At 42.1% G+C, this 24,787-nt stretch overlaps 1 protein-coding gene across 6 annotated transcripts in view; it reads right to left on the bottom strand.

Annotated features, from left to right (window-relative positions):
- The window catches only part of ARHGEF9 (Cdc42 guanine nucleotide exchange factor 9), a 420,722-nt gene that overhangs the window by 320,217 nt on the left and 75,718 nt on the right, over positions 1-24,787 (bottom strand). For 4 of the 6 annotated variants that reach the window (XM_070783846.1, XM_070783849.1, XM_070783848.1 and 1 more), the window contains exon 2: positions 21,543-23,132. The exons of 1 other annotated variant lie outside the window; for it this stretch is intronic. In XM_070783846.1, coding sequence (XP_070639947.1) covers positions 21,543-23,072 — 1,530 coding nt within the window. In that variant the 5' untranslated portion in view covers positions 23,073-23,132. Of the gene's footprint in view, positions 1-21,542; positions 23,384-24,787 lie in introns of those variants that run through there. One more of the 6 variants, XM_070783847.1, reaches the window with a different exon arrangement.

Below are 24,787 nucleotides of genomic sequence, written 5' to 3'. Positions count from 1 at the left end.
AGCCCATTTTACAATAAGGAAACCAAGGGTCAGAAAAAATAAATGAGTTGCCCACGGTCTCACAACTACTGAATTGTAGGTCTATCTAACTGCTGCTGCTGCTGCTGCTAAGTCGCTTCAGTCGTGTCCGACTCTGTGCAACCCATAGACGGCAGCCCACCAGGCTTCCCGTCCCTGGGATTTTCCAGGCAAGAACACTGGAGTGGGTTGGCATTTCCTTCTCCAACTCATGAAAGTGAAAAGTGAAAGTGAAGTCGCTCAGTCGTGTCCGACTCTAGCGATCCCATGGACTGCAGCCTACCAGGCTCCTCCGTCCATGGGATTTTCTAGGTCTATCTAACTACAGACCAGAAAAGATAAATAGTTCCTTGAGCTGACATTCTTAAAGTTCCTCCTCAATATTCCTAAGTCACATGAACATATTACAGGTTTCTTCCACCTGTACTATTCATCCCTAAGAGGACTGGATGTGGAGAGAAGTTAACAATTTGGATGGAACAAGTGTAAAAACCTAATAAAAACTTCAATTAAATAAAGTCCATATATGCATTAATATACAGTATTTGTCTTTCTCTTTCTGACTTACTTCACTTTGTATAATAGGCTCTAGGTTCATCCACCTCATTAGACATCCTGTATGGGAGGGGAGTTTGGGGGAGAATGGCTACATGTATATGTATGGCTGAGTCTCTTTGCTATTCACCAGAAATTATTGCAACATTGACTATACTCTAATACAAAATTAAAAGTTAAAAGAAAAAATTAAAATAAATAAATTCCAGAGATCAAAACGGGGAGCTCTTAGGACCTGTAATGATAGCAGAGCCCAACAAGAAGAAGAGTCCTCTCCTAGCAAGTGAAGTGAAACTGTTAGTCGCTCAGTCATATCTAACTCTTTGCAACCCTATGGACTATAGCCCACCAGGCTCCTCTATCCAGGAGATTCTCCAGGCAAGAATATTGGAGTGGGTTGCCATTCCCTTCTCTAGGGGATCTTCTCCACCCAGGGATCAAATCCCTGGGATCCCAGCCAAGGATCTCCTGCATTGCAGGCAGATTATTTACCATCCAAGTTACCAATCGCTGGTCTGGGAAGATCCCACATGCCATGGAGCAACTAAGCCTGTGAACTATAACTATTGAGCCTATGCTCTAGAGCCTAGGAACCACAACTACTGAGCCCATGTGCCACAACTACTGAAGCCCAGGCACCCTAGAGCCCATGTTCTGCAGCAGGAGAAGCCACTGCAATGAGAAGCCCGGGTACTGCAACAGTATATTAATGCATATATATGGAATTTAGAAAGATGGTAACAATGACCCTATATGCAAGACAGCAAATGAGACACAGATGTAAAGAACAGACTTTTGGACTCTGTGGGAGAAGGCAAGTGTGGGATGATTTGAGAGAATAGCATTGAAACGTGTATATTATCGTATGTGAAATAGATCGCCAGTCCAGGTTTGATGCATTGAGACAGGGTCCCCAGGGCTGGCACACTGGGATGACCTGAGGGATGGGATGGGAAGGGAGGTGGGAGGGGGGTTCAAGATGGGGAACACATGTACACCCATGGCTGATTCATGTCAATGTATGGCAAAAACCACTACAATTTTGTAAAGTAATTAGCCTCCAATTAAATAAATTTTTTAAAAATAAATAAAAACAAACCAAAAAATAAGCTCTAGGTATAAACTATTATCTACACTGTCCCTGGAGACCTCAGTCCTCAGGAAAAGTAGAGAGAGCCAACCAATTTTTTAAAATAGCAATAAGAAAGAATCCAAGAGACCTCTTTGGGGTAGAGAAAGGCCTACCTTTAGTTCTCCTTAGCACTTGCATTGCACCTAGAGAACAAGTCAGTCTCAGCCTCTGTGAGACATTATATGGAAGACACTTTGTCTATGTAAATGACCTCCTTCTAGACCCAGAATCCCAAGCCCTTTGTTCCTATGCTATGACTAGTGGGCAATTTCAGTGAGAGATGTGCTTATGGGCAAATAATCAAGACTCAATGGAGCTCAAATAGTCACCTTTGTATGCTCTTGGGACCCAGGTGCTAATCAAAGTTCAGAAAGATGAATCTCCAGGGTCTCAATTTCAGCCTACATGGAAGGTCCCATACCCTACTTTTTTACTCCTATAGTCAAGGTACCAGGACATAACTCCTAGATTCACCACTCTCGAGTCAAGCTGTGGAAGGAAAAAGAGGATGCTCAGTACACCTGCGAACCCTTGGGAGACCTCTGATATCTATTCAAGACTACAGATTAGTGCTATTCAGATGAATATTCAGGAAACTGAATTTCTCAGGTTAAGCCTACTGCTCTGCTTATACTTTATTACAATTACCCTCTTGATTTGCTTTTCCCAGGGAAACTCTTTCCATATTTGCTATACTCAGATCCCATAAGCCTCATGCCCTACACACCATGATATGGCACCTCTTTCTTGTCTAAGCCTCATGCCCTACACACCATGATGTGGCACCTCTTTCTTGTCTGTCTGGCTTAGGCTATTCATAGATACATCCTTTAAGACTGGCCATCACCAAGGTCACCAAATGCCGGAACAAGTCTAACTGTTGGGTGTGCCCTGATCTGGCCATAAAAAACAAAATTGTGCCAATGGTAACTTGCTTGAGTGCTCTCTATTGGCCATTACTGTACCCTTTGCCAACCTAACACAAGTCAATGGAAATTGGCTAAGTTCCACTCTCAATTCTGCAAAACCTAGATGAGTTAACTCAGAAGGAAAAAATATCTTAAAGATCAGGGAAGTTGAAATAATGTCTGGCATCATGCCCAAATGCTTTGTGAGTTACCCTTGGTGAGATGGAAAACCACTCATAAAGATTCCTAGTGATCTCTTCACTGGGGCACTTAACTCATCCTCCCATTGTAACTGGACTATGGAGCTACTGAACTCCTCTCAACTCTGGGTTGCTAGACTCAAATATGCTAAAGCTAAAAGCTTCCCAGGACACACTTCAGAAAGAATTACATGATGTGAAATTCTAGCCACCAATCCTTGGGGCTGGAAATGGAACCTTCTTCCCCAAAATTGGAAAACAAGTGGCACAGTGTATGGCTATTAGACCTACAATAACCAATAACTTCCCTAACAATAATAATGGAGCCTGGTTCGCAGATGCCCACATACAATTATATACATCTATCTGAGTTGAGATTGGGGGAGGATCTGGGGAATATATGGGGAACAAATCTCTGAAACCCTGACCAAGATTGTGGAAATACATGAGAAATAAGGCCATGCTACACTAACCAGTCCATGCACACCCTCATAATATTATTTCACTCACCTTCTGAAACACCATTTGTCAACTAATGCGAACACATCCCTCATGCCAAACATCACCCTCAATAGTGACACAGTATATAAAATGGGGGTATCACCACCAAGCACAGGCTTCCATCCGATGCACAGGGAACAGATTCACCCAACTAGGGCTAAATCTAACAACCTAGGTCAGCCCCCATTAGGTGGGAATTTCCCTTGTAGGAATGGGATATCATTTCTTATGTCAAAGATCTCTATACTTTATTCTCCTGACCAAATGGTATAGGATCTGCACAATACAGGCAATAAAAGAAGTCACATATCAACACTTATGCGACCTCCCCTCTTACCATATACCATCCAGTTGAGGAGGCACATACGTTAGTGATAATCCCATCTTGGAAAGACTGGAGATAGGATATTCTATAGCTACAGGGCTCTTTGGTTTGTGGGGATCACCATCCTCACAAGGGCAGTGCTTAATATTTCAATAATGATGCAACAGGGATGGGAAGCCACAGTATCAGCTCTAGAGGTTCAACAAGTCTATTGACAGCTTGGAAGGGGTGGTACTCCAAAATAGGCAGGCTATAGATCTTTCGAATGCAGAACAAGGAGAAACCTGTGCCATTCTGAATGAGACCTGCTGTTTTGGAGTTAACACCTCAATCAAAATTGAAGAAAGCTTTTCAGTTCTCAAAAAGTTCAAAAAAAAAAAAAAAAAAGATCATATAAATCACCTAAGATCTTAATGATTGAGCAGGGGCACCTCCAGATTGGCTCCAGTCCCTCTTTGGGATCTTTTCTTGGAGAGGAGGGATTTGGTGTTGGCTACTGCCTCTGCTAATCACTGTTGTCACCATACTAATTCTGCTCATGGTTGCTCCATGCATTATTAATTGTTTAACCCATTTTGTTTCTGCCCAGGTAACCGAATTACAAAATGCCATAATGCTTCAGAGGGGATACACAGAACTACAGATAAATACTGATGGTATCTACCACTTGCCCTTAGATAGACACTGTTACCCAGACCCTGAGGACCCCAAGGCCTAAGAATAGCAAAAGGGAGAGGCTCAACACCCCTTGCCACCCCAGTTCAGCAGGAAGTAGTCAGAGAGATCTTGGTGTCCCTACTCCTAAAGAACTGGGCCTCCCATCTCTTGAGGGGGGCGTGTTAGGCAGTTAGATTAGGAAGAAAAGGTTCCAAAATTGCAGTCAGACAAAGTGATGACTAGGAGATCACACACACACAGAGTGTGAACAAAATAAAAATCAAAAAAGGAGAACTGTGAAACTGATTGAAGACTTCTGCTGGGAAAATATGCCTGGCACATCCGCTTCTCTGTTTGGCCTCAGGCTCATGCCTCATTTTCATAAGGCACAAGCATTTAAGCCCCAGGTACCACTCAGGTTTTGACAGAATGTGGTCCACTGGAGAAGGGAATGGAAAACCACTTTAAGATTCTTGCCTTGAGAACCCCATAAACAGTATGAAAAGGCAAAATGATAGGATACTGAAAGAGGAACACTCTAGGTCAGTAGGTGCCCAATATGCTACTAGAGATCAGTGGAGAAATAACTCCAGAAAGAAGGAAGGGATGGAGCCAAGCAAAAACAATACCCACCTGTGGATGTGACTGGTGATAGAAGCAAGGTCCGATACTGTAAAGATAAATATTGCATAGGAACCTGGAATGTCAGGTCCATGAATCAAGGCAAATTGGAAGTCGTCAAACAAGAGGTGGCAAGAGTGAAAGTTGACATTCTAGGAATCAGCAAATTCAAATTGACTGGAATGGGTGAATTTAAGTCAGATGACCATTATATCTACTAAAGCAGACAGGAATCCCTCAGAAGAAATGGAGTAGCCATCATGGTCAACAAAAGAGTCTGAAATGCAGTACTTGGGTTCATCTCAAAAATGACAGAATGATCCCTGTTCGTTTCCAAGGCAAACCATTAAATATCACAGTAATCCAAGTCTATGACCCAAGCAGGAATGCTGAAGAAGCTGAAGTTGAACGGTTCTATGAAGACCTCCAAGACCTTTTAGAACTAACACACAAAAAAGATGTCCTTTTCTTATAGGGGACTGGAATGCAAAAGTAGGAAGTCAAGAACACCTGGAGTAACAGGCAAATTTGGCCTTGGAATACAGAATTAAGCAGGGCAAAGACTAATAGAGTTTTGCCAAGAAAATGCACTGTTCATAGCAAACACCCTCTTCCAACAACACAAGAGAAGACTCTACACATGGACATCACCAGATGGTCAACACTGAAATCAGATTGATTATATGCTTTGCAGCCAAAGATGGAGAAGCTCCATACAGTCAACAAAAACAAGACCAGGAGCTGACTGTGGCTCATATCATGAACTCCTTATTGCCAAATTCAGACTTAAATTGAAGAAAGTAGGGAAAACCACTAGACCATTCAGGTATGACCTAAATCAAATCCCTTATGATTATACAGTGGAAGTGAGAAATAGATTTAAGGGCCTAGATCTGATAGATAGAGTGCCTGATGAACTATGGACGGAGGTTTGTGACATTGTACAGGAGACAGGGATCAAGACCATCCCTATGGAAAAGAAATGCAAAAAAGCAAAATGGCTGCCTGGGGAGGCCTTACAAATAGCTGTGAAAAGAAGAGAAGTGAAACGCAGAGGAGAAAAGGAAAGATATAAGCATGTGAATGCAGAGTTCCAAAGAATAGCAAGAAGAGATAAGAAAGCCTTCCTCAGTGATCAATTCAAAGAAATAGAGGAAAACAAGAGAATGGGAAATACTAGAGATCTCTTCAAGAAAATTAGAGATACCAAGGGAACATTTCATGCAAAGATGAGCTTGATAAAGGACAGAAATGGTTTGACCTAACAGAAGCAGAAGATATTAAGAAGAGGTGGAAAGAATACACAGAAGAACTGTACAAAAAAAGATCTTCATGACCCAGATAATCACGATGGTGTGGTCACTCACCTAGAGCCAGAGATCCTGGAATGTGAAGTCAAGTGGGCCTTAGAAAGCATCACTATGAACAAAGCTAGTGGCAGTGATGGAATTCCAGTTGAGCTACTCCAAATCCTGAAAGATGATGCTGTGAAAGTGCTGCACTCAATATGCCAGCAAATTTGGAAAACTCAGCAGTGGCCATAGGACTGGAAAAGGTCAGTTTTCACTCCAATCCCAAAGAAAGGCAATGCCAAAGAATGCTCAAACTACCACACAATTGCACTCATCTCACATGCTAATAAAGTAATGCTCAAAATTCTCCAAGCCAGGCTTCAGCAATACATGAACCATGAACTTCCTGATGTTCAAGCTGGTTTTAGAAAAGGCAGAGGAACCAGAGATCAAATCGCCAACATCTGCTGGATCATGGAAAAAGCAAGAGAGTTCCAGAAAAACATATATTTCTGCTTTATTGAGTATGCCAAAGCCTTTGACTGTGTGGATCACAATCAACTGTGGATAATTCTGAAAGAGATGTGAGTACCAGACCATCTGACCTGCCTCTTGAGAAATCTGTATGCAGGCCAGGAAGCAACAGTTAGAACTGGACATGGAACAACAGACTGGTTCCAAATAGGAAAAGGAGTAAGTCAAGGCTGTATATTGTCACCCTGCTTATTTAACTTATATGCAGAGTACATCATGAGAAACACTGGACTGGAAGAAGCACAAGCTGGAATCAAGATTGCTGGGAGAAATATCAATAACCTCAGATATACATGACACCACCCTTATGGCAGAAAGTGAAGAGGAACTAAAAAGCCTCTTCATGAAAGTGAAAGTGGAGAGTGAAAAAGTGGGCTTAAAGCTCAACATTCAGAAAACGAAGATCATGGCATCCAGTCCCATCACTTCATGGGAAATAGATGGGGAAACAGTGGAAACAGTGTCAGACTCCAAAATCACTGCAGATGGTGACTGCAGCCATGAAATTAAAAGATGCTTACTCCTTGGAAGGAAAGTTATGACCAACCTGGATAGCATATTCAAAAGCAGAGACATTACTTTGCCAACAAATGTCCGTCTAGTCAAGGCTATGGTTTTTCCTGTGGTCATGTATGGATGTGAGAGTTGGACTGTGAAGAAGGCTTAGCGCTGAAGAATTGATGCTTTTGAACTGTGGTGTTGGAGAAGACTCTTGAGAGTCCCTTGGACTGCAAGGAGATCCAACCAGCCCATTCTGGAGATCAGCCCTGGGATTTCTTTGGAAGGAATGACGCTAAAGCTGAAACTCCAGTACATTGGCCACCTCATGCGAAGAGTTGACTCACTGGAAAAGACTCTGATGCTGGGAGGGATTGGGGCAGGAGGAGAAGGGGATGACAGAGGATGAGATGGCTGGATGGCATCAATGACTCGATGGACATGAGTCTGAGTGAACTCCAAGAGTTGGTGATGGACAGGGAGGCCTGGAGTGCTGCGATTCATGGGGTCGCAAAGAGTCGGACATGACTGAGCGACTGAACTGAACTGAACCACCCAGGGGAGGGAACAAAGGATATAAAAATGAAAGCCAGAATTGAACGGGACCACTCCTGCAGGGTTTGGCCTGCTCTCATGTCTTGAGAGTGTACTGCTTTTTCAATAAACCTTGCCTCCCAAAGCTATCCTGGTCTGTCATTTCAGTTCTTTGCTATGACAAAATAAGAACCAAGGGAGAGAAAATTGATGTAGCACTTTCCTTCCCCACAACCTAGTGTCAGTAGATTGGCTTTGCTGCCCATCAGGTAAGTGGGCCAAGTTTGGTTTGGAAAAAATAGCAAAACTAAAAAAGAAGAGGAAAGACTCATATTCTTTCCTGGCAAGGACTCAGCCAATGAAAAGCCATGGACTCTTTGTTTACCATAGCCTTCCCAAATTTCTTTTCTCCTGTATAAAAGTGTTCTCCTTCCTTTTCTGTGCAAGGACATGTACATGGCCTGCCAAAGTTGCACACCATGAATTGTATTTCTTTGTGGCGTTCCAAGAAACCCATCTTTGCTGGAGAAATATCTGGCAGTCTATTTGTTTTAGGTCAATACAGGTAAGGTTCTGTGCCAAATTGGTAACCCAGTTTCCAAGGGCTGAGACAAGTTATCAAAGTCAGTTCATTCTTAGGCACAACAAAAGCCACTGGGTAGTTCTGAAAATAAAGCAGTAGAAGGTACAAGTTACTGTACTAAATCTGTATGAATCCTTAGACATGGTCACAAGCTTGCTTTTTATAATTCTCCTTAATCCTAACTCTGCCTCCTAGATCCATAAATTGTTAGAGCTGGAAAGCCTCTTATGGTCATACAATCAAACTCTCTCATTAAACAGATGGAAAAAAAAAAAAACTGAGCCCCAGAAATGGAAGGGACTACATCACTTTTCTTTTGATTTTGGATAAAGGGAGGGGGAGATACCTACAGAGCATGAAGTCAAATTCTACAGTAAGATTTTGGAGATACTTGCCCCTAAATCCTCTTTATATGATCTGAACATCTTCACTTCTCTGGTCACAATTACTGATAGTCCACTAATTTCAATATCATTTTGCAGAAGGGGTTCATCATTCTCTGTGAGGATGAAAACAGACCTCCATATTAATTAGCCTAATTAGATCTCTTTCCAGGCTGTACCTGGGGCCAGAACTCTAGCTGGAGGAGCATACATTTTATAGGGCTGCCATGACAAATCACCACAAACTGAGTGTCTTAAACAATCAGAATTTCTTCTCACAGCTCTGGAGGCTGGAAGTTTGAAATCAAGGTATCAGCAGCGACATGCTCTCTATGAAGACTCCAGGGATTAATATTTCCTTGCCTCCTAGCTCATGCTTCAGTTCAGTTCAGTTGCTCAGTCGTGTCGGACTCTTTGCGACCCCATGAATTGCAGCACCCAGGCCTCTGTGTCCATCACCAACTCCCAGAGTTCACCCAGACTTACATCGATCGAGTCAGTGATGCCATCCAGCCATCTCATCCTCTGTTGTCCCATTCTCCTCCTGCCCCCAATCCCTCCCAGCATCAGAGTCTTTTCCAATGAGTCAACTCTTCGCATGAGGTGGCCAAAGTACTGGAGTTTCAGCTTTAGCATCATTCCTTCCAGAGAAATCCCAGGGCTGATCTCCTTCAGAATGGATTGGTTGGATCTTGCAGTCCAAGGGACTCTCAAGAGTCTTCTCCAACACCACAGTTCAAAAGCATCAATTCTTCGGCACTCAGCTTTCTTCACAATCCAATTCTCACATCCATACATGACCACTGGAAAAACCATAGCCTTGACTAGACAGACCTTTGTTGGCAAAGTAATGTCTGCTTTTTAATATTCTGTCTAGGTTGGTCATAACTTTCCTTCCAAGGAGTAAGCATCTTTTAGTTTCATGGCTACAATCACCATCTACAGTGATTTTGGAGCCCCAAAAAATAAAGTCTGACACTGTTTCCCCATCTATTTCCCATGAAGTGATGGGACCGGATGCCATGATCTTCGTTTTCTGAATGTTGAGCTTTAAGCCAGCATTTTCACTCTCCTCTTTCACTTTCATCAAGAGGCTTTTTAGTTCCTCTTCACTTTCTGCCATAAGGGTGGTGTCATGTGCATATCTGAGGTTATTGATATTTCTCCCGGCAATCTTGATTCCAGCTTCTGTTTCTTCCAGTCCAGCGTTTCTCATGATGTACTCTGCATGCTGCTGCTGCTGCTAAGTTGCTTGAGTTGTGTCCGACTCTGTGCAACACCATAGATGGTAGTCCACCAGGCTCCTCTGTCCATGGATTCTCCAGGCAAGAACACTGGAGTGGGTTGCCATTTCCTCCTCCAATGCATGAAAGTGAAAAGTCAAAGTGAAGTCACTCAGTCGTGTCCGACTCTTAGCGACCACATGGACTGCAGCCTACCAGGCTCCTCCGTCCATGGGATTTTCCAGGCAAGAGTAATGCCTTCTTCAGTACTCTGCATGGAAGTACTCTGCATAGAAGTTAAATAAGCAGGGTGACAATATACAGCCTTGACTTACTCCTTTTCCTATTTGGAATCAGTCTATTGTTTCATGTCCAGTTCTAACTGTTGTTTCCTGACCTGCATACAGATTTCTCAAGAGGCAGGTCAGGTGGTCTGGTATTCCCATCCCTTTCAGAATTTTCCACAGTTTATTGTGATCCACACAGTCAAAGGCTTTGGCATACTCAATAAAGCAGAAATAGATGGGTTTTTTTGGAACTCTCTTGCTTTTTCCATGATCCAGCAGATGTTGGCAATTTGATCTCTGGTTCCTCTGCCTTTTCTAAAACCAGCTTGAACATCAGGAAGTTCACGGTTCATGTATTGCTGAAGCCTGGCTTGGAGAATTTTGAGCATTACTTTATTAGCATGTGAGATGAGTGCAATTGTGTGGTAGTTTGAGCATTCTTTGGCATTGCCTTTCTTTGGGATTGGAATGAAAACTGACCTTTTCCAGTCCTGTGGCCACTGCTGAGTTTTCCAAATTTGCTGGCATATTGAGTGCAGCACTTTCACAGCATCATCTTTCAGGATTTGGAGTAGCTCAACTGGAATTCCATCACTGCCACTAGCTTTGTTCGTAGTGATGCTTTCTAAGGCTCCCTTGACTTCACATTCCAGGTTGTCTGGCTCTAGGTGAGTGATCACACCATCATGATTATCTTGGTCGTGAAGATCTTTTTTATACAGTTCTATGTATTCTTTTCACCTCTTCTTAATATCTTCTGCTTCTGTTAGGTCCATACCATTTCTGTCCTTTATCTAGCCCATCTTTGCATGAAATGTTCCCTTGGTATCTCTAATTTTCTTGAAGAGATCTCTAGTCTTTCCCATTCTCTTGTTTTCCTCTATTTCTTTGAATTGATCACTGAGGAAGGCTTTTTTATCTCTTCTTGCTATTCTTTGGAACTTTGCATTCACATGCTTATATCTTTCCTTTTCTCCTCTGCATTTCACTTCTCTTCTTTTCACAGCTATTTGTAAGGCCTCCCCAGACAGCCATTTTGCTTTTTTGCATTTCTTTTCCATATGGATGGTCTTGATCCCTGTCTCCTGTACAATGTCACAAACCTCCGTCCATAGTTCATCAGGCACTCTACCTATCAGATCTAGGCCCTTAAATCTATTTCTCACTTCCACTGTATAATCATAAGGGATTTGATTTAAGTCATACCAGAATGGTCTCATGGTTTTCCCTACTTTCTTCAATTTAAGTCTGAATTTGGCAATAAGGAGTTCATGATCTGAGCCACAGTCAGCTCCTGGTCTTGTTTTTGTTGACTGTATAGAGCTTCTCCATGTTTGGCTGCAAAGAATATAATCAATCTGATTTCAGTGTGACCATCTGGTGATGTCCATGTGTAGAGTCTTCTCTTGTGTTGTTGGAAGAGGGTGTTTGCTATGACCAGTGCATTTTCTTGGCAAAACTCTATTAGTCTTTGCCCTGCTTCATTCCGTATTCCAAGGCCAAATTTGCCTGTTACTCCAGGTGTTTCTTGACTTCCTACTTTTGCATTCCAGTCCCCTATAATGAAAAGGACATCTTTTTTGTGTGTTAGTTCTAAAAGGTCTTGGAGGTCTTCATAGAACCATTCAACTTCAACTTCTTCAGCGTTACTGGTTGGGGCATAGACTTGGATTACTGTGATATTGAATTGTTTGCCTTGGAAATGAATAGAGATCATTCTGTCGTTTTTGAGATTGCATCCAAGTACTGCATTTCGAACTCTTTTGTTGACCGTGATGGCTACTCCATTTCTTCTGAGGGATTCCTGCCCGCAGTAGTAGATATAATGGTCATCTGAGTTAAATTCATCCATTCCAGTCCATTTTAGTTCGCTGATTCCTAGAATGTTGACGTTTACTGTTGCCATCTCCTGTTTAACCACTTCCAATTTGCCTTGATTCATGGACCTAACATTCCAGGTCTTATGCAATATTGCTCTTTAGAGCATCGGACCTTGCTTCTATTGGACCTAGCTCATGGTAGCTCTCAGCAATCCTTGGAATTCCTTGGCTTGCAGGTACATTACTCCAGCCTCTGTATCTATCATTCCACGGTTTTCTTTGTGTCTTTTTGTTATTGTACAAATTTCTCAATATTCATAAACACATCAGTCATTGGATTAGGGCCCACTTTAATCCAGTATGATTCCATTTTAACTTGACTACATCTACAAACACCCTATTCTTAAATAAGGTCACATTCACAGGTACTAAGCGTTAGGACTTGAAGTATTTGTGAAACACTATTCTATGCAATTCAAGAGGACACAGCCTTTTGGAAAGTGAGCTTAGAGGGATACCAGAACTAAGCAGCTTTAAGCTTAGAGGACAGGGGTAGGGGCCTCCAAATCAGTCAGAGGATAAGAAAAACAAGGTGAAAGGCAGCCAATTGTACTTTTACTAAGGCACATTCTGAATTAAGGTTACACTATCCATAGACTATAATGTCTTAAAGGAAAATATACGGCTGCCGCTGGTGCTGGTGCTGCTGCTGCTGCTAAGTCGCATCAGTCATGTCCGACTCTGTGCAGCCCCATAGACGGCAGCCCACCAGGCTCCTCCATCCATGGGATTTCCCAGGCAAGAGTACTGGAGTGGGGTGCCCTTGTCTTCTCTGGAAAATAAACTGCTGCTGCTGCTAAATCGCTTCAGTCGTGTCCAACTCTGTGTGACCCCATAGATGGCAACCCACCAGGCTCCCCTGTCCCTGGGATTCTCCAGGCAAAAACACTGGAGTGGGTTGCCAAATTGGGGCTGCAACAGCATCAACTTCACAATTTGGTGCATTCAGAAACACCTTAATGTGGTACTCATTTTGGACTTTCTTCTTCCTTTTCAAGTGTCCTGGAAGGACTAGATAGCAGAACCCACAAGCGGTGGGGGGCGGGGGGGGAGCAGTCTTACTCACTCAGGGAGTGCCCTGCCCACCATATATATATATATATATATATCAGTCAATTCAGTCGCTCAGTCGTGTCCAACTCTTTGTGACCCCATGGACTGCAGCACACCAGGCATCCCTGTCCATTACCAACTGCCAGAGTTGAGTCAAAGGCATGTCCATTGAGTTGGTGATGCCATCCAACCATCTCATCCTCTGTTGTCCTCTTCTCCTCCTGCCTTCAATCTTTCTCAACATCAGGGTCTTTTCCAATGAGGCAGTTCTTCTCATCAGGTGGCCAAAGTATTGGAGTTTCAGCTTCAACATCAGTCCTTTCAATGGATATTCATGACTGATTTCCTTTAGGATGGACTGGTTGGATCTCCTTGCAGTCCAAGAGACTCTCAAGATTCTTCTCCAACACCACAGTTCAAAAGCATCAATTCTTGACTTCTCAGCTTTCCTTATAGTCCAACTCTCACATCCATACATGACTACTGGAAAAACCATAGCTTTGACTAGATGGACCTTTGTCAGCAAAGTATGTCTCTTCTTTTCAATACGCAGTCTAGGTTGGTCAAAGCTCTTCTTCTAAGCAGCAAGCATCTTTCAATTTCATGGCTACAGTCACCATCTGCAGTGATTTTGGAGCCCAAGAAAATAAAGTCTGTCACTGTTTCCATTGTTTCTCCACTTATTTGCCAAGAAGTGATGGGACCGGATGCCATGTTTTTTGAATGTTGAGTTTTAAGCTAGCTTTTTCTCTCTCCTTTTTCACTTTCATCAAGAGGCTCTCAGTTCCTCTTCACTTTCTGCCATAAGGGTGGTATCATCTGTGTATCTGAGGTTATTGATATTTCTCCCGGCAATCTTGATTCCAGCTTGTGCTTCATCCAGCCCAGCATTTTTTGTGATGTATTCCGCATAAAAGTTAAATAAACAGGGTGACAATATACAGCTTTGACTTACTCCTTCCCCAATTTGGAACCAGTCTGTTGTTCCATGTCTGGTTTTAACAGTTGATTCTTGACCTGCATACAGATTTACCAGGAGGCAGGTAAGGTTCAGGGGTTAATAATCAGCCACCTGTTTCTCTGGCTAAGCCATGGGAAAAGAATAAAAGCAAAATATAGCAATACAGTATAATCTAAAGTACTGAGAGAAGGGAACCATAAGCAATGTTTCTTAATGGTTTGTAAAACTTCCAATAGCTGGCCTTCACTTATTTTTTTTACCCCCTCACCCTCATTTTTAAAAGCTGCTTTAAGAAGCATATATATGGCCGGTATCGTTCTGAGCTTTCTGAATTTTCCATGCTTAACCCCAGTTTCAATGCCTGAGAGAGTATTACTTAATGCAAAGGGGTATTTTCAAGACCTCATCCCACTGTTCTTCAGGACCCTGCACCAATATTTCAACTTTAGCTTTGCTCTCAGCTATCCTTCACTTTGGAGCCCTATGTTGGGCACCACTTGCTGTGGTCAGCACAGCAAGTAGGGATCAAAAGTGGTCAATGCACAGTTTGAGAAAAAGAAGCTAGAGACAGAATTAAAGCTTTAAAAAGATGGGACCGAGGGACTCAAGACCTCTTGGATCAAGAGCCCCGTTCCTTGGAGTCACATCACTTTTATTTAGTGTCTTGGTAAGCAGAACGTATCTGTTATGCTATGATGAAGTCAGCCTCCTGTATCCCCGGTCACGTCTCTTATTTTACTGATTAATTTGAACTATCTTTGTTATTTTCTTGTAGAAGTGGTATCACCCAGTTGGAGGTCATAGACCCACATATGCCTTGGGAAAACATCTTCGTGTGTGCACAAGCAGCATTCTGAAGTGGCACTGACCCAGCATTCCAAGGTCCACACTATATTTTTCCTTAGCTTTGCAGGGCTTGATGACCCCAACTAATAAACCTGATGTACTTTTGTTTAGATTATACTGTATTGCTATATTTTGCTTTTATTCTTTCCCCATGGTGTTTTTCTCATGGCTTAGCCAGAGCAACAGGCAGCTGAATAATAACCCCTGCATTTCCAGTTTTAACTGTTGCTTCTTGACCTGCATACAGATTTCTCAGGAGGCAAGTGAAGGAAGTCTGGTATTCCAATCTTTTGAAGAATTTTTCATAGTTTGTTGTGCTCTACACAGTCAAAGGCTTTGGCATAATCAATGAAGCAGAAGTAGATGTTTTTCTGGAATTCTCTTGCTTTTTCTATGCTCCAACATATGTCAGCAATTTGATCTCTGGTTCCTCTATCTTTTCTAAACACAGCTCAAACATCTGGAAACTCATGGTTCACGTACTGTTCAAGTCTGGCTTGGAGAATTTTGAGCATTACTTTGCTAGTATGTGAGATATATGTGTGTGTGTGTACACACACAAATATATATGGCTAACCTAAGAACTTCCTTAGTTTAAAACAAACAAATAAAAAAATAAACCAGCTTTACCATAATGGGTCTTACAGATGCAAATAAAACATTAGGATAGTTAATTAGGTTGATTAACAAGGAAATAAGATAAAACTGAGGTGAAACTCTAGAGACTTCTTCCCAACAAGGTGGAAATACTAAAAAGACTCACCTGCCCACCTCCTAGAGTAATGCAAATAAAAGCAAAAATAAACAAATGGGGCCTAATTAAACACTTTTGCATAATGAAGGAAACTATAAGCAAGGTGAAAAGACAGCCTTCAGAATGGGAGAAAACAATAGCAAACAAAGCAACTGACAAAGAATTAATCTCAAAAATATACAAGCAACTCCTGCAGCTCAATTCCAGAAAAATAAACGACCCAATCAAAAAATAGGCCAAAGAACTAAGTAGACACACAGATGGCTAACAAACACATGAAAAGATGCTCAACGTCACTCATTATCAGAGAAATGCAAGTCAAAACCACAATGAGGTACCATTTCATGCCAGTCAGAATGGCTGCAATCCAAAAGTCTACAAGCAATAAATGCTGGAGAGGGTGTGGAGAAAAGGGAACCCTCTTACACTGTTAGTGGGAACACTATGGAGAACAGTGTGGAGATTCTTCAAAAAACTGGGGATAGAACTGCCATATGACAGAGCAATCCCACTGCTAGGCATACACACTGAGGAAACCAGAATTGAAAGAGACACATGTACCCCAATGTTCATCGTAGCACTGTTTTTAATAGCCAGGACGTGGAAGCAACCTAGATGTCCATCAGCAGACGAATGGATAAGAAAGCTGTGGTACATATACACAATGGAATATTACTCAGCCATTAAAAAGAATACATTTGAATCAGTTCTTATGAGGTGGATGAAGCTGGAGCCTATTATACAGAATGAAGTAAGCCAGAAAGAAAAACACCAATACAGTATACTAATGCATATTTATAGAATTTAGAAAGATGGTAACAATAACCCTATATGCAAGACAGCAAAAGAGACACAGATGTATAGAACAGTCGTTTGGATTCTGTAGGAGAGGGTGAGGGTGGGATGATTTGGGAGAATGTCATTGAAATATGTATATTATCATATGTGAAATGAATCGCCAGTCCAGGTTCAATGCATGATACAGGGTGCTCGGGGCTGGTGCACTGGGATGACCCAGAGGGATGTGTTAGGGAGGGAGGTGGGAGAGGGCTTCAGGATGGGGAACACATGTACACCCATGGTGGATTCATGTCAATGTATGGCAAAACCACTACAATATTGTAAAGCAATTAGCCTCCAATTAAAATAAATTAAAAAAAAACAAAAAGCAAATATTAAAAGCATCATAGATCAGTATGAAACAATACTTATTTTTTCAGCAGAAGTGACAATATAATATTTTAATGCAGATACAGATCATTTAGAAGGCAAGGAAACTCACAATCTGTTATCAAAAGTAGTTCAACAGTCCAAGAAAATTTTGTTCTCTTAGCAAAGAGAGAAAACCAAACTCTAGGCCTACACCTGCCTACCTTCTGTAACAAAATCCACTTTCTTAATTAAACATAATCTAATCCCAGCCTGACTTTGTACAAAACTCTTTTCTCAGGGCTTCCTTTTTACAAACCTCTCATAATTTTTTGTATCTATACTTATTTGTCTCATATTTTCATTCCATACAGAAATAACCAGTGTTAGGGGAAAAATCACTTTCTTCCTCTAAACAAAATGCATTTCCATTCCTCATACCATCTTTTCCTGAAAATACACATCCTACTCTCCTTGAATACTGAAATAGTTTTCTTACTATCCCTGTAGCTTTAATTGCACATATTACAATTCTAAACTTGAGGGAGAGGGTGGGATGATTTGGGAGAATGGCATTGAAATACGTATAATATCATAAATGGAACGAGTCGCCAGTCCAGGTTCGATGCACGATACTGGATGCTTGGGGCTGGTGCACTGGGACGACCCAGAGGGATGGTATGGGGAGGGAGGAGGGAGAAGGGTTCAGGATGGGGAACACATGTATACCTGTCATGGATTCATTTCGATATTTGGCAAAACCAATACAATATTGTAAAGTTTAAAAATAAAATAACATTTAAAAAAAGTATAAATAAATAAAAGTCTTAATCTTTAATGAAAACTGATGAGCAAGTGTTTGTATGTTCTGTCATACCAGTTGACAAACCACAAATTTGATAATAGGCATTTTGCTTCCAGCTTCAATATTTTGTTTCTCATAAACCATGGCTCAAGTTCCTTATCTATCATATGAAAATAATAATAATGATAATTAGTTTTGCAATCAATTTATATATGGAAAAGCACTCTACAAAGTCCCTTTCAAATCTAAAGAATGCTTATCTTTCTTTTCCTTTTTCCTTCAATTTGTACTCTACTAATCCTCACTAAAGTGTTAGCTAATGCCAGACTTGAGGTACAGTCTCTTCTTGTTATATGTTGAAGAATGGAATATTTCCTGCCGTATCAGTAAACAAGGATGCCACAGTCATCAGCCATTGCAGCCCTCCAATGTGAGCTGGTGAGTACTAAGGTAACTCAGGAAGAAGAATATCTGTCATCTAGTAGCCATTAGACTACAATCACTCCCCTTGGTGAGTCATGAGAAACTCAGAATGTGCAAACAGGATACTGGCCCAGATAGCTCAGGTGCATATCAAAGGAATGATTTCAGTGAACCCAGACTCTTGCATCTTCCCATACACAGAAAAGTGCTAAATTGCTAAATTCCTTAACTTGGGTTATCTGGTTTTCCTTAACTAACAGTAACCTTTTGATGTTCAGACTACTTGCCTCTTTTTGAAAAACTTCTATATAGCCTGGCTCCTCTCCTCGCCTCCTCAGATTAGTTCTCCCAGAGATACTCGAAAAGCTGTCTCCCAGGTTTGAAGTCCTAAAAATTCCCACATATAACATAACATTTATAACATAACATAACATTTCCCAAATAAAACATAACTCTCAACTTCTTAGGTTGTGAATACTTTTTAAAGTAGCAATCTTGTTTTTAATAACTTATGCAAATAGCTAACATTTATTGCACCATGACTCTTAGCCAGACACTACTATAAGCAAGCACTCATTTCATCTTCCCAAAACCCCTATGAAGTAAGTATTATTATCATCTGTATTTTAAAGACATTCCATGACTCAGAGGGTAGTTGTGTGATGAAATGAGTCCATATGTGTAAGTGCCTGAGTGCATAATAAGCACTTCGTAAATGTTAGCTATAATTAATATCAATTCCCTGGTTTTCCTAATACAAAGAGTGAGGCACAGAGAAGTTTCAATTCCCTTGATAAACTCCAAATTAAGGACTCTGAAGAAAGCCCATCCCTACATTCTGATATTATTCCCTTGAAGGTAAACCCCATCATTGTGGGGCAAGCCGAGCAGTTTCCTTAGGAAACACAAAAAGACCTAAGCCATTCTGCAAGCAGGGTTTTTCACCTTTATTAGCATGTAATGATCCACTGTAATCACATGGTCTTTGCTACTTAACAATGCACTGCTTTCATATTCATTATGTCAATTTAGCCTCACAGTGGACCTGCAAGGTGTCTTTGGGAAGGATGAAGATTTGGTAGATGCTAAAACCCAAAGGGAGAGGGGGGTCTGTCAGGAGAAATTTGTGGCTGATCCTAGACTAGAACTCTCATATCCCACTTGCCTCACCGTTTCTGTGTATCAGGGGAAATCCTGTCCCTGTTGCACTCAGTGTCCCCATCATCTGTAAAACAGAGTGACTGGATCAGACGGTCAACAGGACCCCTGTCCTACACCAATGTTTCCTGGCATGCAGCTTTTCCAATACACTTTGCTTATTCCCTGGACCTCAACGTCTGTCTAGGCTGCTGTTTACTACTCCAAGGAAAGATAGGCAGCATATCTGAGCAACCAGCAGAGGGCACAGGAAGCCTGCCAAAGAGATCTAATCCAAAACAACCCACTGCACAGTAAGAGGTCTCCCACTGGACTCAGAGAAATAGCTGAGAGGAAAAACTAGAGAATGGCAAAGAGGAAAGATACTCAGGAATTATCTGGTACAAATTCTCTGGATCATATGGAGAAATTGAGACCCATAGAGGGGAAATATCTGTCTTAAGTTCACAAATTCAAGGATATAAATGGCACTAGAAAGAAGCCAGTTTCCTGACTTCAGACACTTTGTTCAGCAGCCTTCACCAGCTGCAGTACTGTTTTGAATTGTTTTCCTGGCTGGATATTGTTCACAATTATTAATAATTTACCAAAATTTAATAATTGCAACAGTTACCACTTTGTGGAAACCTGCAATGTGTCACAAAAGGTGATAGACTGGGTACTCTAGCTTATTTGATTCCCCATAACAAGTCCCCTTATATAGGATGTGTTTTATCCTGTTTCACAGATGAGAAGGAAAATCCCACTCAAGCCCTTGTGACTCCAAAGCCTGTGCTTTTAAAGAACCTACAAAGCATCTCTGTGTCCAGTCCACACAGCCACTTAGTGAGGTGCTTGCTCATCTATGACCCTTTTCCTAGTGACTGGTAACATCAGATATGCAGTCTCCAACTGCAATTATCAGCTAATGGAATCATTAAGTATGTTTGTTTGCTTGTTTGATTGTTGGTCTTAAAACCACTGCAATAAAATTTACTCCTAATAATATTATGCCAATCTTTATATTCTTAAAGCTTACCAAATATGATAAAAATAAAAATAAAATATTTATAAACATATTAATTCCCTTCCAGAAAAAGCAGGCTTATTGCTTTTGTCCTGCTGGGACCCAATTTCTCTCAAAGTATGATTTGAAAGATGACAGGACAGGTTGAGAGCTATCAGGCTAGACTACTCCCATCACCACCACCAAGAAGAATTTTAATTAGCTACCCTTAAAAAACACTTTGCCATAAAATTATCTGGATAAACTACAGAATATTTGCTTACAAAGACATTCTTAAGTCCCAAAGCCAGATAGTCCCTTCTCATACTTATCCAACATTCCTCCTACTACTTTTAGCACATTTCTTTTTGTCCATGCATGAGGGCATGGTGAGTACCTGCTTGTCATCACTCAAGTAAAATCCCTGGAACACTACAGACAACTAGACAAAAGCACCAGACTTGGAGTCAAAAGTGAAAATTTGAATCCAAATTCTGCTACAATCTATGACTCTGGATAAGTCATTAAACCCCTCTCAGCTTGCCTCTTCACTGGTAAAATGAGGATAATCACTCCATCCTCACAAGGTTACTTTAATTAAATGAAAACAATGTAATATGACTACACCCTGACAGATGTTGGATATAATGAATGCTGGAAGAAGGTTATTGGGCTGTTTTCTACTTACATTCTTCAGGCTGAACAACAGAGTGTTGTTGTCAGAAGACACCTAGAGATTTTCCAGACACCAAGAAAGCGCCTTCCCCTCCACAGGGAAACTGAGGTCCAACAAGATGAAAGGACTTGTCTCAAAGTCATATGGACAACTGAGAACAGAACTGAGACACAAATCCAGGTCTCCTGACACTCAGTCCCAGAGGATTTGCTGGACACTAGTCTCTGAATTCAGCTCCTGTTGGTGGGGAAGGATAGGGTGGCAAAGCCATGGAAATGCCCCACAGCTAAGGAAAATAGGAGACTATGGCTCTCTTGAGCATAATTAAATGACCCTGGTCATTCTGCTGGCATTCCCAGAGCTTCAGTTTTTGTTCAAGGTTGAATTGAGATGTAACTGCAGGCGTTCAGCCCAATGAAGGGACAAAAATTGCCCAGTATTTTTAGGATGAGTCAATTCCCAGGCAACTGACTGGTGGGAACATTCCTTCTGGGACATTCCTGATGGAAGGTAGGGTAATGGGAAAGGCATGAGAGTTTAACTGGCTTCCAGGGTTCTGAATGTTTCAAATGGTGATTTGGAAAGTCAGCTCCCACCTTACCTGAGTACCCAGGACTCCAGTACTGGACTTGCTGGCTTTTCTGTCTGCACCTGCTGTTCTCATATCCAAGTCAGAATCCTGGGGCTGTCCTCCCTGGATGGATGCCCCGGCCCCCTTGCAGGCCTCTGGTTTCTCCATCTCATTGGGCTTCTCTTCTAGCTTCTCCATGACAGCTTTGGTGGTTAACTTGGCACAGGTGCCTGGCTCAGGGTACTGTCCAGCACTGTCATCTTCCTTAAGGATGTTGACCACAGTCTCAATGTCTTCATCAAGTTCCTCTGAGGAGCTCTCCATGGTGAAGACATGGCCATAATGGCAACTGCACCCAGTCTGTGGAGTTGGGTCATCCTGGAGCTCAAAGACAGGTGAGGTGGAGGTTGAGACTAATGCAGCAGCAGTGCAGGGGTCTTCAAGGGCCTGGCCCAAAGTCTTCTTGCCCTCAATGCTCATTTCAAATGTGCATGAGGCTTGTGAGGCCTTTTGGTGACAGTGCTGGCACCTCTCAATGACATTGCCCCACACCATAACCTCAGGGGTCTGGCTGAGTGGGAAGGAGGCCTGGGAGGCAGCACCCTCTATGATGAGGGCTTCACTGCCACCACTGATGAAGTAGGTCTTGTCACGCCGGTGGCTCATCTGCAGCTCTTCCCGGGATAATGCACGCCACTTGCGGGCCATCTCGGCCACATTGCTGAAGAACTTGACAACACTACCAAAAGGCACAGCCTTGTCTCGACGCAGGTGCCTAAGGCTCTCCTCGTAGCCCCTTTCCACATTCCCTTCTAAGGTGGAGGCCTTAATGGCAGACTCAGGATCCTGGATTCTGGAGTCTCCAGCTGATCTACATGGGGCCTCGCAGTCTCCAGGGAATGTGTGTTTCAGGTAGCTCCTGGCCCACCTGCCCCTACCAGACTGCTCAGAGGACTCTTTTTCCCAGTGATCCTCCTCCACATGGATGCCAAAATCATCAAAGGCCAACACTTTCTGGTTCTTGGGCATCAGTCTTTGCACATCTGCAAGGAAGGGCTCCAGGCCCTCATTGTGTCCTGAGTAGGAATAACGAAAAGGCTTTGAGGCCTCCTGGGCCTTTCTCATGTGGTAAATATGTGACACCTCCTGGGGTTCCTGGACCTTGCTGCTCCTAAGAGTAGTATTCTTGGAGGCCCCAGTCGAAGGCTTCAACATTTTGAATGCCTTCATTCGATCTTTTAATGTGACTTTGGGCTTCAACTCTGATGGTCTGGAACTGTCTCCCAGTAAAATCATGGACTGGGGTCTCTTCGCCTGACTGGAGGCCTCTTTTCTACGACTCATAAAATCCCAGATCTTGTTGACTTTGATTTTCTTCTTGTTCTGACCATTCTCTTCCCTGGAGCTCAAATCACCTTGGTCACACTGCTCAGACTTCTCCAGCCCTACCTCCCTGGCCAGGCCTTCTACCTCAGGGTGGCCTGGGAAGACCTGAACCAGGTAACCATTGGGCACCAGATCAGAGAGGAAGGTAGTCCGACAGCTGCTGAGAGTCTCCATGGTCACAGCAGGGGATGGGGCCACAAAGGCAGAGAGGGAGGGTTGGTGAGTTATTTCCAGCTGACAAGGAGAGAGAGATAAAGAGAGGGGGAGAGAGAGAGAGAGAGCTAGATTACGCAAAGCCACAAACAAGGTTCTTTGCAGATTTGTCACAATCAAATAAATGATTCATACTTTGTCACCACTGGACCACTAAATTTTTCGGACCTTTGCAAAGCAAAAGTGCATTCATTTGGACCCCACTAATTTAGGATTGGGGAAGATCACAGCTTATACTGTGTGCCAAAACATCCTTCAATTCTTATTTAAATGCAAATATACTGGAGAAGGACAAAACTTAACAGCTATTATTATCAGATCTTGATAATTGAGTAAATACATTAAAAAGCCAAAAAATAAATTAAAAAAAAGCACAAGTTATCTCAAAAGTCTATCACTTTGATTCTTTCATTTTATAAAGAGGTTCTAGAGATCCAGAGAAGATACTTATCTTGTCTAAACTACAAAACCAAGGGAGCAGCAGGTAAGGATTCAGTCCATTCTTCCCTCTCTCTCATTTGCTCCTCCATGCTCCTGCTTTCACACAGAAAAACAGCAGGAAGTGAGTTCACCAGTCAAACACCCACTAAGCATTGACCCCTTAGCTAAGAGCTGGATACCACTAAGATTATAGACACATACAGCTTCTCATCTGAGATCATATTCTACTGGGAGAGACTTGTAGACATAAACAATTACAATACAGCCTGATAAGTGTTTTAACAGAGGTATCCACAAGGGCAGCAGAAACTTAGAGGGAAAGAGAAAGGGAACAGTAGAGGAGGTGCCTCTTCAAGGAAGCAAAAAGGAGATTAGAAGTCCCAAGAATGTTTCCGAGAACAGCTGGGACTAGAACTAGAAGCTCACCCATGATGAAATCTTTCTCCATTCAATGCTTTTTGCCCCTCTGCCCTGAACAGGCTGGAACAGAATTTGCTAAGAGAGAGGCAAGAAGGCAGGTTAATATTCAGAGGCTGAAAGGAAAGAAAGGAAAAAGAGGAGAAAGTGGGTGGAGCCCAGAGCTTAAAGACAGTTTCTGCCTTTTTGATGGTTGTCCCGGGTGTCAGGTTACTAGCTCATGGTCTCTTTGGTCCTCTTCCTCGGGTCTGGTCTGCAGAGTTAACTTCACTTGACCTGAAGTATGTCTTTAATCTGTATCTTTCCTATATTTATGAGCACAGCCTGTGCAGAATCTGTTTGACTCACAAAATGTTCATTTGACCAGTGAGATTATCTATTTTGGGAAAATGAGACCAAAAAGAGGAAGGGACTTGAAACAACTGACAAAGGATTAATTTCCAAAACTTACAAGCAGCTCATACAAGTCAATACTAGAAAAACAAACAACCCAATCAAAAAGTGGGAAAAAGGACCTAAACATACATTTCTCCAAAGAAGGCATACAGGTGGCTAACAAACACACGAGAAGATGCTCAACATGGCTCACTATTAGAGAAATGCAAATCAAAACTACAACGGGATATCACCTCACACCAGTAAGAATGGCCATCATCAAAAAAGTCTACAAACAATAAATGCTGGATAGGGTTTGGAGAAAAGGGAACCCTGTTGCACTGTTGGTGGGAATGCAAATTGATACAGCCGCTATGGAAAACAGTATGGATATTCCTTTAAAAACTAGGAATAAAACCACCATATGACCCAGAAATCCCACT

Source organism: Bos indicus, chromosome X, assembly GCF_029378745.1.
Source record: "Bos indicus isolate NIAB-ARS_2022 breed Sahiwal x Tharparkar chromosome X, NIAB-ARS_B.indTharparkar_mat_pri_1.0, whole genome shotgun sequence".
NCBI lineage: Eukaryota > Metazoa > Chordata > Mammalia > Artiodactyla > Bovidae > Bos > Bos indicus.
This window is presented reverse-complemented; position numbering and strand designations above follow the sequence as displayed.